Source organism: Balaenoptera physalus, assembly GCF_965194825.1.
Source record: "Balaenoptera physalus genome assembly, chromosome: 11".
In the NCBI taxonomy this organism is placed as follows: Eukaryota; Metazoa; Chordata; class Mammalia; order Artiodactyla; family Balaenopteridae; genus Balaenoptera; species Balaenoptera physalus.
In genome coordinates this window covers 67,049,549-67,065,257 of record NC_138896.1, presented here as the reverse complement: position 1 = coordinate 67,065,257, position 15,709 = coordinate 67,049,549, and the positions used below count along the sequence as shown (strand labels likewise).

Genomic DNA, 15,709 nt, shown 5'->3' with positions numbered 1-15,709 from the left:
ACGAGAAAGAAATTCTCATGCAAACCACCTGTGCAGTCCTCATTTTATTTCATTTTTCCGGGAAACTTCCCGTAAGATAACTTTTTAAAAATCTGAATTACACATTGCTAACTTGTCCTCCAAAAACGCAAAATAATTTCTCCAGCTTTTGTTTATCCAATACAGGCTTGTGTTCAACACCCCTTCCTATGTAAGGAAACTGCAGCTTAGGTGAAGGACCCGCTCAAGTTGATAGGTACAAAAGGCTGGGCGAGAGCTCGAATCCAGACGGGCGGGCTGGTTGGCTGGCTGGCTTGCTGGCTGACTTCCGGCCCGCGTCCTTGGTCGCAAACTGTGGTCCAGCCGGCCCGCCCCTTTCCGCCATTCGATAGCGTCCGCGCCAGCGCCGCAGCCCGCCTTCCGGAGGAAGATCCGCCCCCCCCACGACGCCCGCCTTGTTAGCGCTTCCGCTCGCCTTTCGTTGTCATTGGCTGGAGGCGGACTATATAAGGACGTCATTTCCGCGCGCGCGTTCTTTCTGCGCCAGATAAGGGTCCATACGGCTTTGTTCTGGGTGAGTAGCATGTGGCGTCCGGGCGTACCCCAGGGCCACCAGGACGAGCTTCCTGCCGCGATGAGTGGTGCGAGCACCTGGGTGGAAGCCTGCAGGCGGAGCGCGTCTGTCTTCGGCTCGGCGCGCTCCCCCTCGGATCTGGCGTCCTGCACGTGGCCGGGCTCGGGCCCGCGCGTTCCCACAAGGCCGTGGGAGCCGGCGGAGGTCTCGCTCCAGCCGCGGAGCACCAGAGTTGGGGTGCGGGTGGCTGGGGGTGCGGAGAGACCGGCCTACGCAGCGCGCTACGGTCGCTTCGGGTCCCGACACTCGGCGGTAAACCCAGAGACCTAGGCTCCAGTTTTCTCCATTTGGTTGGGTTGGTATGTTTTCCCTGCTCGTGGTATTCCGTTCAAGAGTTAAGGTTCTTGGCGAGGTTTTTGATGCCGGACAGGCTAAATTAAAGGTTCAGGTTCTTATTCTACTTGTCCAAAAGATTTCGGACAGGGGACGCAAAGAAAGACACATACAGGGACTTCCCTGGCGGTCCAGTGGTTAAGACTCCGCTGTTACACTGCAGGGGCCCCGGGTTCGATACCAAGTCGGGGAACTTAAGATCCCGCATGCCTCGCGGTGTTAAAAGAAATTTTTTTTAATTATAAAAAAAAAAAAGACACACAGACTGAGGTGTAGAGAGAAACAAAGAAGCAATTTATGAAGGGGCAGAAGCGAAAGTACGCACTCGGAGAAGAATGCGGGCGTCCTCACGAGTGAGGAGTGCACCGAGGGGTTTTTCTGACCCTCCCCCCACTACGCCTTTTATTTCACTTTAATTCCTTGAATGGGCGCATATTTCTTTGTTTAGGGGCGGAATACTCATTGTTGGGAGAATCGGAGTGGGATTTTGATTCCACCTGGTTAGATCAGGTTTTGCTCTTTCCCGTCCGCCTCTAGAAGCCACCGCACCTGCTCTCTAAGAGCCATTTTTCCCTTGTTGGTCGAGTGCCAGGCGTGTGAGGTACAGCAGTCACCTGCAGCCTGTGGGCTCGGCCAAGCTCTCTGGGTTTTATGGTCAGGGTTCCCTCTTAAGGTGTTACAGAGTTTAATCAAAGTCTAATTTACGTTCTTGTTGCTGACGCCATTCCTCCATGCTTCATGGTCTCATTAAGTGCAAAACAAGGAGGTGGCTTTGCCTTTTGCCTAATGTCTGTCTGAGGAGGCTGCTCTTGGGTCCAGCCCTGTCTTTCCTGCCTGATTTTGAGGAAAACTAGTTGTAATCACAGGGAGAAGTAATGCCAAAGCTCCCGGCTTCAGTCGGATTGAAAATAAACTTCACCCCCTTTGCTCACCTTTAGAATAGTCTCGAACATGGCTGCTCTTCCCCGTCTAAGTCCTGTGTACCTTGAGAAGTATTAAGTCTCAGTTCACTATTTTCGTTTAGTTTGATTATCTGGGTGTTTTGTCCATCTCCATAACACTCTTTAACAGGATTTCCAGCAATTTTACAAGGTGTGGCATATTTTACAAGGTGTTCATGTGTCTCATCCCACTAGACTAAGCCCAATGCCTGACACGAGGAGGTGTGATCTGTGGTTAGATTGTTTGTTTCAAGTTTATCAATATTTTTTATTTAAGTATAGTTGATTTACAATGTGTTAATTTCTGCTATACATTAAAGTGATTGGGTTATACATATGTATACATTCGTCTTTAACATTCTTTTCCATTATGGTTTATCATAGGGTGTTGAATATAGTTCTCTGCTATAGAAGAGGACCATATTTATTCATTCTGTAAACATTGAGTCATTTGACTCTCCAGAGGAGTTAGAATGCACCCGTTACCTCATCCCACTTGTCACTGGAGTGTAAAGGACTTTTGTTAACTATTGTTTTTCAGGTTTCCATCGTAACTTAAAGGGAAACTTTCACAATGTCCGGAGCCCTTGATGTCCTGCAAATGAAGGAGGAGGATGTCCTCAAATTCCTTGCAGCAGGAACCCATTTAGGTGGCACCAACCTTGACTTCCAAATGGAACAGTACATCTACAAAAGGAAAAGTGATGGTCAGTCATTGCTTTAGGGTTCTTTTTCTTGGTCATCCTAGCTATAAGGACAAATTTTGATGCTTCTGTTGTGATGGGTAGTGCTGAGTAAAGTGATTTCTAAAATGTCAGCCTTGGAGGGCTCTCACTAAGTAACAGATGAAACTAGATCTTTAGATGGGTAAGAAGCTTTAAAACTGAGTAAAAGTGTTACTGGTTTTTTTTGGAAGGAAAGGTTTCTGGACTCCAGTGGAAGAGTGGCTATTGCTAGGTTATGTGACCTGGGTTGGGCCATGAAGGAGCATGATGTAAACATAAAGAGGAAGTTTGTTGTCTTGGTTCCTAATAACTTACTTCCCATAGTGCCTTATATTTTGTAGCTACTGATACAGGTTTGTAAAGCTGAATTCTGAGAGAAAAAGCCACAGATGGGAATTTGGCTTGCTTGAATGTATCAGAAAAGGAAATGTAGGTTGTGATGAGAATATGGAAGGCATTAAGTTCTTCAGCTTAGAACCACTGAAGGAATTATGTGTGTGAGTGGCAGGGTTTAAAGGAGTTTGGGATGAATCTGACATCAAGGCAGAAGATAAGAGAAAAAGAGTGGTAAGAGGCCACAAGTAGGTAAGAGCTTGTTGGATTCTGCATGGGGGGCCTGAGGGCGGGTTAGTACAGGGAAAGAGTAGGGAGAAGGTGCACTTTGCCTACTGAATCAAGGTGCACACTATTAAAGCTCAGAGTGGAGGCCAGTCTTGGCCAAAGAACTTCTGAGTGTCGGAAGTGTGCTATATTAACGGCAGGATTTTCGCTAACACCAGTAGAGCTTGCCTCTATGACTGGAGTTTGATAGTACTCGCTGCCACATGCATTCAGCTTTTTAGAAGAATGTTAACTTTTAAAGCTTGGCTAGGTGTTAACAAAACCTTGTGTCTAGGCATCTACATCATAAATCTGAAGAGAACCTGGGAGAAACTTCTGTTGGCAGCTCGTGCCATTGTTGCCATTGAAAACCCAGCTGATGTCAGTGTCATATCCTCCAGGAATACTGGCCAGGTTTGTGGAACAATATGCTTGGTTTTTCTTACAAAACCTAAAGATGTTTTGGGATGTATAGAAAAGCATAAGAAAAAAATAACCCGTAATTTCACTGTTCAGAAATCATTTGAAATTGCCCTGAGTCCGAGGAATTGCCAAAATTCAACCATTTTGGTATATTTATCACTTTGCATCTGACAGTATGTCAAGGTTCATGTTTTCATGTCATTGTGTGTTTTCTTGTGCCACTAAATATCGAGAAATGACCCTATTAAAGTGGCTCACCACATTTTTCTGCAGTGAGCTTTTTATATTTAAAATGATGAAATACTAGGTTAAAAAAAAATTAAATGCCAACTTCAGAATATTTCAGGAAGGTCTTATGAGGGTAGGGTACCCCCAGTCTTTGTCTCATAAGCAAGAGTAATAATCTTTGCCAGCTTAAATGAATAAAAAATAGCTTAATATTTTTTAATGGCAAGTAAGGTAAAACTTTAGTCTTTTTGGTCCCATTTCTATCTTGATAATTATTTCCTTTTTCTGCTGAGAAAACTAATGGATTTTTTAAAAACATGCTTTATAAAAGCATTAAAGCTCTTAAAAGGATTTCATTCACCCTGTTTCTAATTTTTCAAAATTTGACTTGGATTTTGACAGTGTTTAAATTATGTATTGATAGTAAGATGCTCTTTTTGAATTTCATTTTTAAAAAATTTATTGTATAGTATTTGATTTAGTGTTGTGTTAATTTATGCTGTACAGCAAAGTGACTCAGTTACGTATACATATATTCTTTTTCATATTCTTTTCCATTATGGTTTATCACAGGATATTGAATATAGTTCCCTGTGCTATACAGTAAGGCCTTGTTTATCCATCCTATATAGCATAGTTTGCGTCTGCTAATCCCAGACTCCCAATCCTTCCCTCCCCCATCCCTTGTCCCCCTTGGCAACTACTAGTCTGTTCTATTTTTCTCTTTCATGGATATATTCATTTGTGTTGTATTTTAAATTCCACATATAATCCACGTCATACGATATTTGTCTTTCTCTATCTTACTTGACTTAGTGTGATAATCTCTAGGTCCATCCATGTTGCTACAAATGGAATTATTTCATTCTTTTTAATGGCTGAGTAGTATTCCGCTGTTATACACGCCACATCATCTTTATCCATTCATCTGTCTATGGACATTTCAGTTGTTTCCATGTCTTGGCTATTGTAAATAGTGCTCCTGTGAACATTCGGGTGCCTGAATCTTCGAATTACGGTTTTGTCTGGGTATATGCACAGGAGTGCAGCTGCTGGGTCATACGGCAACTCTAGTTTTTTGAGGAACCTCCATACTGTTTTCCGTAGTGGCTGCACTAGTTTACGTTCCCACCAACAGGATTAGAGGGTTCTCTTTTCTCCTTACCTTCTCCAGCATTTATTATTTGTAGACTTTTTCATGATGGCCATTCTGACCAGTGTGAGGTGGTACCTCATTGTAGTAGTGATTTGAATTTCTCTAATAATTAACAATGTTGAGCATCTTTTCATGTGCCTATTGGCCATCTGTAGTTCTTTGCAGAAATGTCTATTTAGGTCTTCTGCCCAGTTCAGTTGTTTGTTTTTTTGTTATTGAAATGTATGAGCTGTTGGTATATTTTGGAAATTAAGCCCTTGTTGGTCACATCATTTGCAAATGTTTTCTCCCAGTTCTTTGTATATTTGGTAGAATTCGCCTATGAAGCCATCTGGTCCTGGACTTTTGTTTGAAGGGAGTTTTTAATTACAGATTCTGTTTCATTTCTAGTAATCGGGCTGTTCAAGTTGTCTATTCTTGATTTAGTTTCGGTGGGCTTTATGTTTTTAGAAGGATGTCCGTTTCTTCTAGTTTGTCGAGTTTGTTGGCATATAATTGTTTGTAATGGTATCAGTTGTGGTTTCTCCTTTCTTATTTGGGTCTTCTCTCTTCTTGGTGATCCTGGCCAGAGGTTTGTCGATTTTGTTTATCCTTTTAAAGAACCAGATTTTGGTTTTATTTTAATCTCTATTTTATTTATTTCCTCTCTGATCTTTTTTTTTTTTTTTTTAATATTTATTTATTTGGTCGTGCTGGGTCTTAGTTGTGGCTCACCAGCTCCTTACTTGTGGCACATGAGCTTAATTGCAGCTCACGGGCTCCTTAGTTGTGGCATGCGTGTGGGATCTAGTTCCCTGACCAGGGATCAAACTCTGGCCCCCTGCACTGGGAGTGTGAGTCTTAACCACTGCACGACCAGAGAAGTCCCTCCTTCCATATCTTTATTATCTTCTTCCTTCTGCTGACTTGTTTGAGATTTTTCTGGTTTCTTAAAGGCCTGTATCGCTGTGAACTTACCTCTAAGAACTGCTTTTGCTGTATGCCATAGATTTTGTGTTTTCATTGTCATTTGCCTCAAGGTATTTTTAAATTTCTTGGATTCCATTGTTGACCCACTGGTTTCTTAGTAGCATGTTGTTTAGTCTCCCATGCAGTTGTTTTTTTCTTGTTTCTTTTTCGGTGCTGGATTCTAGTTTCATGCAGTTGTGGTCAGAAAAGATGCTTGGAATAATGTCTATGCTTTTAAATTTGTTGAGGCTTATTTTGTGCCCTAGTATGTGGTCAATCTCAGAGAATGTTCCATGTGCACTTGAAAAGAATGTATATTCTGCTTTTTTGGCTCTAATGTCCTGAAAATGTCTTAAGTCTGTTGTATCATTTAGGATCTCTGTTGCCTTATTGATTTTCTCTCTCCCAGATATGTCCGTTGATATGAGTAGGGTGTTAAAGTCTCCTGTTATTAGTGTATTCCTGTCAGTTTCTCCCTTTATGTCTATATTTGTTTTATGTATTTGGGTATATGTTGATGAGTATAGTGTCCTCTCCTTTTATTGATCCTTTTACCATATGTCGTGTGCTTTTTTATCTTTTTTAGTCTGTTTTGTCTGATGAGTATTACGACCCGCACTTTCTTGTCATTTCCATTTGCATGCAATATCTTTTTCCATCTCCTCATTTGCAGTCTACGTGTGTCATTTGCCCTAAAGTGTGTCTCTTGTAGGCAGCATATTGTAGGCTCTTTTTTTTTTTTTTTTTTAACTAATCTGCTGTTCTGTGTCTTTTGATGGAACAGTTAGTCCATTGACATTTAAGGTAATTTTATTGCTATTTTAAACATTGTTTTCCTGTTGGCTTTATATTTTTTCTTTGTCTCTTTTTATTTTTCCTTTTGTGGTTTGATGATTTTCTTTTGTATTGTGCTTTTGTTTTCTTCTTGGTTTTTGTGAATCTATTGTGTTTTTGATTTGTGGTTACCCTGTTTTTCAAATATGTTAACCCCTTCCTATATCAACTTGACTTAGACTGGTAGTCATACAGGCTCACTTTCTAGAAGAAAAAAAAATCTACATTTTCTTTCATCCCCCACATTTTGTGATTTTGATGTCCTCTTTTACATCTTCATGTTTATCCTTTTGCTTTAAGTGGTTATCATTGCTTTAAGAGAAATTTTTTGATTTCTTTTTAAAATCTGTTTACTGGCTTATTTAAGTGATTTACTTTCCAACTGTGATTTTTTTTTTTTTTTTTTTCCCTTTCCTATAGATTCTTCTTTTCTATTTAGAGAAGATCTCTCAGTATTTCCTTTAGGGTAGGTTAGGTATTGCTGTATTCTTTAAGTTTTTGCTTGTCTGAGGAAATTCTCCTATTCCAAATGATAATCTTGTTGGGTAGAGTTGCAGATTTTTCCCTTTCAGGACTTCGAATATATGTTGCCACTCCCTTATGGCCTACAATCAGCTGAAAGCCTTATAGGGGTTCCCTTGTAATTAACTCTTTGTTTTTCTCTTGCTGTCTTTAGAATTCTTTTGGGGGACAGGGCCATTTTAATTACGTCTTGGTGTAGGTCTGTTTTGGTTTATCTTGTTTGGGATGCTCTGTGCTTCCTGTACCTGGATATCAGTTTCCTTCTTTAGGTTTGGGAAGTGTTCAGCCATAATTTCTTCAAATACATTTTCAATCCCCTTTCTCTTCTCCTTCTGGGATTCCCTATTATGTGGAGAGTGGCATGCTTTATATTATCCCATAGGTCCCTTATATTGCTTTCATTTTTCATTTGGTTTTCTGTCTGCTCTTCTGATTGGGTGATTTCCATTATTCTATCTTCCAAATCACTTTCTCCTGAAGATAGATCACTGTCTTCCAGATAACGTTCTTCTGCATTATTCATTCTGCTATTCATTGCCTTTAGTTCAGCTTTTGTCCCTGCAAATGAATTTTCTGATTTTTCTTGGTTTTTAATAATTTCTAGTTCCTTTCCACAGTAATCTGCATTTCTGTTGATGGTCTTTCTCAATTCGTTCAGTATTTCATTATTTCCTTTTTTAACTTGATGTCTATTAGACTCAGAGGTCTTTTTCGTTGTTTGTTCTTTCAGGGGAATCCTCTTGATCTTTTAATTGGGAGTGGTTCCTCTGTCTCTTCATTTTACGTATATTTCTCTTGCTCTATGAGTTGAGAGACAGTTATCTGCTGTGGTGTTGGAGGGCCTTTTTTTTTTTTTTTTTAACTTATTTTGGTTGCTCTTGGTCTTAGTTGTGGCATGCGAACTCTTAGTTATGGCATGCATGTGGGATCGATCTAGTTCCCTCAGCAGGGATTGAACCCACGTCCCCTGCATTGGAAGGTGGATTCTTAACCACTGCGCTACCAGGGAAGTCCCTTGGAGGGCTGTCTTTATGTGGGAATGTCACTGTATAGCCTCTTTGGGTTTAACATTTTTGGTGCGAGGGCTGTTTTTACTGTGGATGCCCGCTGCCTCTTTCCTCGGTGTATGGTGGCCATCATCCCCTTGACAGGAGGTGTGGCTGGTGTGGTGAGTAGAGCCTGCACTGGATGTTGTTTACTCTGTGGTTGTCACTACCCCGTCAGGGGCAGGGTATACTCCCCAGTTGTTATAGAGTAGAAGCCCCCAGAGCTGAGCTGCAGCATAAGGTAGACTGGATTGGAGCGTTTCCACTGGGAGAGGAGCCACTGCGTCTTTCTCTGCTGCACCTGTTCACCGGCGAGTGTGCTTTGTGGTGCCACCTGTCACCGTTGTGCTGTTGGCACTGCCCTCGGCCCCATCATAACCCGGGGAATGCTGGCAGTCAGCCCTGGTGTCCTTCAGGTGTTGTTTTTACAAGGCCACCCACGCAGATCCACTGAAGTCAGGTGCCAGGACAGCAGTAGTCGCACACCTGGACCCCCTGTAGGAGCTATGGAGGCAGCTCAGACCCTGGCCCAGCCCCCGTGTGCCCGTGCCCACAAAGCCCACAGGTGCTTAGGGAAGACCCATCCCAGTTGCAGGAGCACTCGTCCATTTGGATGTCCTGCAGGAGCTGAGTTTACAAAGCTGGTGGCAGATGTGTAAATCCACAGCTCATGCAGCCGTGGGGAGAGATTTCAGCCTGCTTCCAAAGTTGCGTGGCCCCTGGGGCTCAGCTGTAGTTTCAGCCCTGCCTCTGTTCCTGGGCAACTTGCTGGCATCTGCTCCTGGGTCCACTGAGCCGGCTGTTGGCGCTGGGGCTGGTGAGTGGAGAAAGAGGCTGCAATGGCGACCCCACTTCTCCTTTCGCGTGCCACTTAACAGTGGCGCTTTCCTTCTGTGGTGGACCCGGCCTTTTTCCACGAACACTCCTGGTTGCGGCTGTGCCACTCTCCAGCCCCTTCAGGCTGTCTGCACAACCAACACCAGTCATCTTTCTGGGTCTGTCCTCTAAACCAGCACCCAGCGCCCACCTGTACTAACGGACACGCGTCTCAGGCTGGGGCGTGCAGGTCTCTCTCTGTTAGGCCTACTACAAGCCAGTTGTTGTGCTCTCCTCTGAGCCTTAGAAGCTCCCTTTCTGTCCCAGTTGATCTCCCCACCGTTGAGGGGGCTTCCCAGGGTGTGGGAGCCTTTCCTCTTCTTCACCTCCCTCCCGGGGCACAGGTCCCATCCTGCTTCCTCTTTTTTTTCCTTTTGTCCAACCCAGTTATGTGGAGATCTTTCTTGTCCTTTCAGGTGTTTGAAGTCTTCTGCTAGTGTTCAGTAGGTGTTCTGTGACAGTTGTTCCATTTGTAGATGTATTTTTGACATAGCTGTGGGAGGAGGTGAGTTCCACGTCATTCTACTCCACTATCCTGATGGGAGCCCCCTGCAGATGTATGTTAACGGGGTTATTCCCCGAGAGGCTGGCTTATGACTGGACCTCTGTGGTTTGATGTATGGTTGACAGTTTTAATTACTGCTGTAGAATGAACTTAGTGACCACTCCGTGCTTCCCTCAGTGAAAATTTACTGAGTATCTAGATTGGTCCAGGCAGTGCTTGCTGAGTGCTTGGAATATAGCAGAAAAGCAGTCTATTTTTGAAGGGATGAAGGAAATAAGCTTTCTGTAGGGGGAAGTTAGAGGATAAGAAAGGTGGGTGTACTCCTGCTCTGTATAGGTTGGCTGTGACAAAATCTGACCGGTACAGAAGTGCTTACTGGATGCCGGGCACTGTTCTGCGTGGTGTGTGTCGATTCATGTAATTTTTACAATTCTATGAGGAACTTGGAGGCACGTGCGTAACTTGCCCCAGTTACTCGTAAGTGACCTACTTGGTACTTGAAGCAGGCTGGTTGGCTCTGGAACCTGCAAAGTGAGGAAGTGGTGAGGCTCAGATACCTGAGGGAGGGGCATCCCCAGCAGAGGGCCTAGGAGTGGGGCCGTGCTTGGCATGGTTTTTGGCTCTAATTTTGTAAGTATTTTTCATGTAATAAGTGAAGGATATAGAAGAATTACTGGATGTTTTGAGTGTTTGATGGTTTCATTTTTGAGTAAGGGATTTCGGGAGGTTCTGACTAGATAGGCTGCTTCATGTGATTACAGAACTTGGTGTTGACCCATTTATAATTGCAGAACTCCTGCAATTCTGCAAGATGGCACCATCTCTGGAGCACTGTTAACTCTTTTTTTTTTTTAACATCTTTATTGGAGTGTAATTACTTTACAGTGGTGTGTTAGTTTCTGCTTTATAACAAAGTGAATCAGTTATACATATATCCCCTCCCTCTTGCGTCTCCCTCCCTCCCACCCTCCCTATCCCACCCCTCTAGGTGGTCACATAGCACCGAGCTGATCTCCCTGTGCTATGCGGCTGCTTCCCACTAGCTATCTGTTTTACGTTTGGTAGTGTATATATGTCCATGCCACTCTCACTGTCACATCTTACTCTTCCCCCTCCCCATATCCTCAAGTCCATTCTCTAGTAGGTCTGTGTCTTTATTCCCGTCTTGCCACTGGGTTCTTCATGACCTTTTTTTTTTCCCCCTTAGATTCCATATATATGTGTTAGCATACTGTATTTGTTTTTCTCTTTCTGACTTACTTCACTTTGTATTACAGACTCTAGGTCCATCCACCTCTCTACAAATAACTCCACTTTGTTTCTTTTTATGGCTGAGTAATATTCCATTGTATATATGTGCCACATCTTCTTTATCCATTCATCTGTCGATGGACACTTAGGTTGCTTCCATGTCCTGGCTATTGTAAATAGAGCTGCAGTGAACATTGTGGTACATGACTCTTTTTGAATTATGGTTTTCTCAGGGTATATGCCCAGTAGTGGGATTGCTGGGTCGTATGGTAGTTCTATTTTTAGTTTTTTAAGGAACCTCCATACTGTTCTCCATAGTGGCTGTATCAGTTTACATTCCCACCAACAGTGCAAGAGTGTTCCCTTTTCTCCACACCCTCTCCAGCATTTATTGTTCCTAGATTTTTTGATGATGGCTATTCTGACCGGTGTGAGATGATATCTCATTGTAGTTTTGATTTGCATTTCTCTAATGATTAATGATGTTGAGCATTCTTTCATGTGTTTGTTGGCAATCTGTATATCTTCTTTGGAGAAATGTCTATTTAGGTCTTCTGCCCATTTTTGGATTGGGTTGTTTTTTTGTTACTGAGCTGCATGAGCTGCTTGTAAATCTTGGAGATTAATCCTTTGTCATTTGCTTCATTTGCAAATATTTTCTCCCATTCTGAGGGTTGTCTTTTGGTCTTGTTCATGGTTTCCTTTGCTTTGCCAAAGATTTTAAGCTTCATTAAGTCCCATTTGTTTATTTTTGTTTTTATTTCCATTTGTCTAGGAGGTGGGTCAAAAAGGATCTTGCTGTGATTTATGTCATAAGTGTTCTGCCTATGTTTTCCTCTAAGAGTTTGATAGTGTCTGGCCTTACATTTAGGTCTTTAATCCATTTTGAGTTTATTTTTGTGTATGGTGTTAGGGAGTGTTCTAATTTCATACTTTTACATGTACCTGTCCAGTTTTCCCAGCACCACTTATTGAAGAGGCTGTCTTTTCTCCACTGTATATGCTTGCCTTCTTTATCAAAGATAAGGTGACCATATGTGCATGGGTTTATCTCTGGGCTTTCTATTCCTGTTCCATTGATCTTTGTTTCTGTTTTTGTGGAGCACTGTTAACTCTTAATATTGATTCTTCTAGCGAGCTGTGCTGAAGTTTGCTGCTGCCACTGGAGCCACTCCTATTGCTGGCCGCTTCACTCCTGGAACCTTCACTAACCAGATCCAGGCAGCCTTCCGGGAGCCAAGACTTCTGGTGGTTACTGATCCCAGGGCTGACCACCAGCCTCTCACAGAGGCCTCTTACGTTAATCTGCCTACCATTGCTCTGTGTAACACAGACTCTCCTCTGCGGTATGTGGACATTGCCATCCCATGCAACAACAAGGTAACAATTTTATGATCTAAACTAGAGCTGGAGAATAAGTGCTCTAGAGACAGACATTCCTCTGCACATTGTTAGAGCTTGGAGTTGAGGCCACTGGCCGATGAACTCACAAGTGTAGGTAGTGTGCTACATGAGGGGCAAGTTTTTCGCTAACATCACAAGGGTCTCTGGCCCAATGAGTGGAGTTTGATAGTAATACTTGCTACAAATGTACGATTTTAATATATGAAAGCTTTAAGGAGAGATGAAAAGACATTTTAAAAATGGCCTGTGTTTTCTTCTGCTTTTCTCCATTATTTCTTACTCCTGGACCTCTCAGGCATTACTTGGCCTTTCTGTTTTCAGACTAACTTGATGTATCCTGATGTAAGATCCTAAAAAGGTGGGTTGCATATGGTTCAAATTAGTCTGGTTTGTCACTGGTCACAAAACCCTGGTTACACAAAAGAATCAGGCAAAGAGGTTTTTTTTTTTTCTCCTCCTACCAGTGTTCAGGCACTGACCCCAGGTAATTCATTTTGTTGTCTAGAGTGGAGCCTTGATTAATCCCCATGATTCATTCCAGTGGCAGTCAAGGTTGAGAACCAGAGTTATGGAATAATCAAGTAAAAAGTCTTTTATTATTTTTATTGGAGTGTAGTTGCTTTACAATGTTGTGTTAGTTTCTGCTGTACTATAAGCACTTTTAAACTAAGACATGTCTGTTCACATGGTACCAAGGGACCCAGCTGTTAGATGGAATGGGAGGTGCTTGCTGTTTGGGGTTCGCCGAGTATCACTTTATAATAACCTGGCACTCTTGCAGGGAGCTCACTCAGTGGGTCTGATGTGGTGGATGCTTGCCCGGGAAGTTCTGCGCATGCGCGGCACCATCTCCCGTGAACACCCGTGGGAGGTCATGCCTGATCTCTACTTCTACAGAGATCCTGAAGAGGTGAGCGTCCTCCACAAAGGCTTGTGGTAACATGAACAAATTGGACACTTTAGTCAGTGCCTCTTGGAAGTAAAGTCTGTCAGTCCCTATAAATGAAAAACTTTTTTTCTAAACCAGATTGAAAAGGAAGAGCAGGCGGCAGCTGAGAAGGCTGTGACCAAGGAGGAATTTCAGGGTGAATGGACCGCTCCAGCTCCTGAGTTCACTGCTGCTCAGCCTGAGGTGGCAGACTGGTCCGAAGGTGTGCAGGTGCCCTCTGTGCCTATTCAGCAGTTCCCCACTGGTACGTATCAAGATCCAAGGGCATCAGGCTGGTGGTTTAGAACTGTGTTTTCAATGTAACATACATATGTGTGTGTGTGTGTGTATATATATGCACACTTTACATATACGTATACAGTAAATCCCGTACATACAAACGAGTTCCATTCTGAGAGCACATTCGTAAGTCCAACACAGTTAGCCTAGGTACCCAGCTAACACAATGGGCTATATAGTACTGTACTGTAATAGGCTTATAACACTTCACACAAATAACACAAAAAACAAAAAACATTTTTAATCTTATAGTACAACAGCTGGCATACAGGGGCTGGCATCGAGTGAATAGGCAAGAAGTGTTACTGGAGGAGGGAGAGGAGGTGGGAGGGAGATGGTAGAGCTGAAAGGTTGTCAGCTATCGGAGATGGAGGGTAATTTCACTCATGCCTGACCTTGATGGCACAGGTCTGGTTCCCTGCTGGATTCAGTTCTGTCTACTCTTGAAAAAACGAGTCAGTGATGTCTCGGTAGTACTGTACCAGCTACATCACCACTGCTTTTACACTTGCTTCCGGACATCCTGGGCTTGAAGTAAAGATACTGTAACTGTGCTCTATACAGTACTGTACAGTACACAAAAGTACAACCACTTGTAGAGGATGCAGGCACGTGACAGTGTACAGCAGACATGTGAATTAACTTACGTGATTGGACATGTGAATGCACTTTCTCATCTTTGAAAGTTCGTAACTTGAAGGTTCGTAGGTAGGGCACTTAGTGTATGTATGTGTACATGTATACGTATATACACACCCATATACACACACACATACTACTAGCATTAAAGGGTTTTTGTCTTGGTGTGCCGTAGCTGTGCTAATAACTTGACAGGTTGAATTCAGGTGCTTTTGAAATGTTCTGTCTTTCGTCTTTGTCCTTTGAAATGTGTATCTGTTGGAATGCAAGGCAGATTGCTGCTGGTGGTGGGGTGACAAAAATACTATGGGAATGGGGCTGATGGCTTTTCTTTTCCTTTTTTTGGTATTTTCTCAACAGAAGATTGGAGTGCTCAGCCTGCCACTGAAGACTGGTCTGCAGCTCCCACTGCTCAGGCCACTGAGTGGGTAGGAACGACCACTGAGTGGTCTTAAACTGTTCTTCCACAAACTCTTAAAATGGAAATAGGTTGATGGAAAATAAACAGTTTCTAAAAATTGTGTCCATTTATTTCAGTTCATGGGACAGGCCTGGGATGAAACCCTTGCTCAGCCCGTTCCTAGTGTGTGGCTCTGGGCAAGAGATGTTGTTTCTGGGCCCAGGTGTCCTCAGCAGGGGATAATCTTGGAGTTGTGATGCAGAGCAATGTATCACATTGTCCTTTGTTAGTATATAATTTAAAAAATAATTTTAGAGAGTAAAATATACGTGCAGATGATCATGAAAGACATACCTGTGTATTCTTGGAGAATAAGGATCAAGTTAAAGCCTCTATAGCCATTACACAGGTTACCAAGTAGGAAGGTGCCAAGACCTGAGAAAGTCTTCATGTTCCCCTCCCTGCTCCTTCCTGAAGTCACAAGCTTCTCTCCTTTGATCCTTTGGAAAGGGTAAGATGATCAAGAATTCTTTAGTTTGTTTTTGAGCTTCCTATAAATGGAATCATATCTTGTGTGACTTGCTTCTTTTCTCTCTGTTATTTTGTGCTTTTCATCCCCTCTTGCCATGTTCCTAAAGAATCATCCATGACCTCTAACTGCAGTGGCCATTTGAGTTGTTTCCATATTTTGGCCATTACCAGCGGAGCTATTTTGAACATTTTTGATAGATCCCGGTGTATGGAAATTTCCTCACTCTGGGTTTCAAACTCTAGCTTCACCAGATAATGTCAGATGATTTCACAGTCATCTGTAAAATCATCTGAAAACACAGCCACAACCCTTAGTACTAAAGCACTGTCCTTTATTCACTGCTCAGAACTGCTGTCTCAAAAATGCAGGGTGTGATCCTGGCCCCTCTCTTTCCCCACTGCTCTTATGACTGTCCCCAGGCCAATGCCACACTGTCTTTCCTGTTTACGGTCCTCCTGCCTTCCTTTTCTCCAAATGTCATGGTTATTATTGAACCTTCTGCATT

The 15,709-nt window shown here is 42.9% G+C and overlaps 1 protein-coding gene across 3 annotated transcripts; it reads left to right on the top strand.

Annotated features, from left to right (window-relative positions):
- Window positions 1–431: 431 nt before the first annotated feature.
- RPSA (ribosomal protein SA) lies at window positions 432–14,790 on the top strand. 3 transcript variants are annotated; one of them, XM_082412990.1, is made up of 7 exons: window positions 432–553; window positions 2,429–2,594; window positions 3,508–3,626; window positions 12,136–12,381; window positions 13,187–13,315; window positions 13,433–13,598; window positions 14,636–14,790. In XM_082412990.1, the coding sequence occupies exons 2-7, from the start codon at window positions 2,462–2,464 to the stop codon at window positions 14,725–14,727; spliced, it is 885 nt and encodes a 294-aa protein (XP_082269116.1). In that variant the 5' UTR covers window positions 432–553; window positions 2,429–2,461; the 3' UTR covers window positions 14,728–14,790. The 3 variants fall into 3 exon arrangements, with proteins under 3 accessions (XP_082269116.1, XP_082269114.1, XP_082269115.1); XM_082412988.1 differs by having other exon boundaries at window positions 14,633–14,790; XM_082412989.1 differs by lacking the exon at window positions 432–553 and adding an exon at window positions 770–865 and having other exon boundaries at window positions 14,633–14,790.
- The last annotated feature ends 919 nt before the right edge of the window (window positions 14,791–15,709 follow it).

Excerpts from the sequence above, each read along its gene's own strand:
- RPSA (XM_082412988.1), top strand. The coding sequence starts at position 2,462 with ATGTCCGGAGCCCTTGATGTCCTGCAAATGAAGGAGGAGGATGTCCTC. Across the intron at positions 12,382-13,186 it reads CCATCCCATGCAACAACAAG|GGAGCTCACTCAGTGGGTCT; the intron begins GTAACAATTTTA and ends GCACTCTTGCAG. Across the intron at positions 13,599-14,632 it reads TATTCAGCAGTTCCCCACTG|AAGATTGGAGTGCTCAGCCT; the intron begins GTACGTATCAAG and ends TTTTCTCAACAG.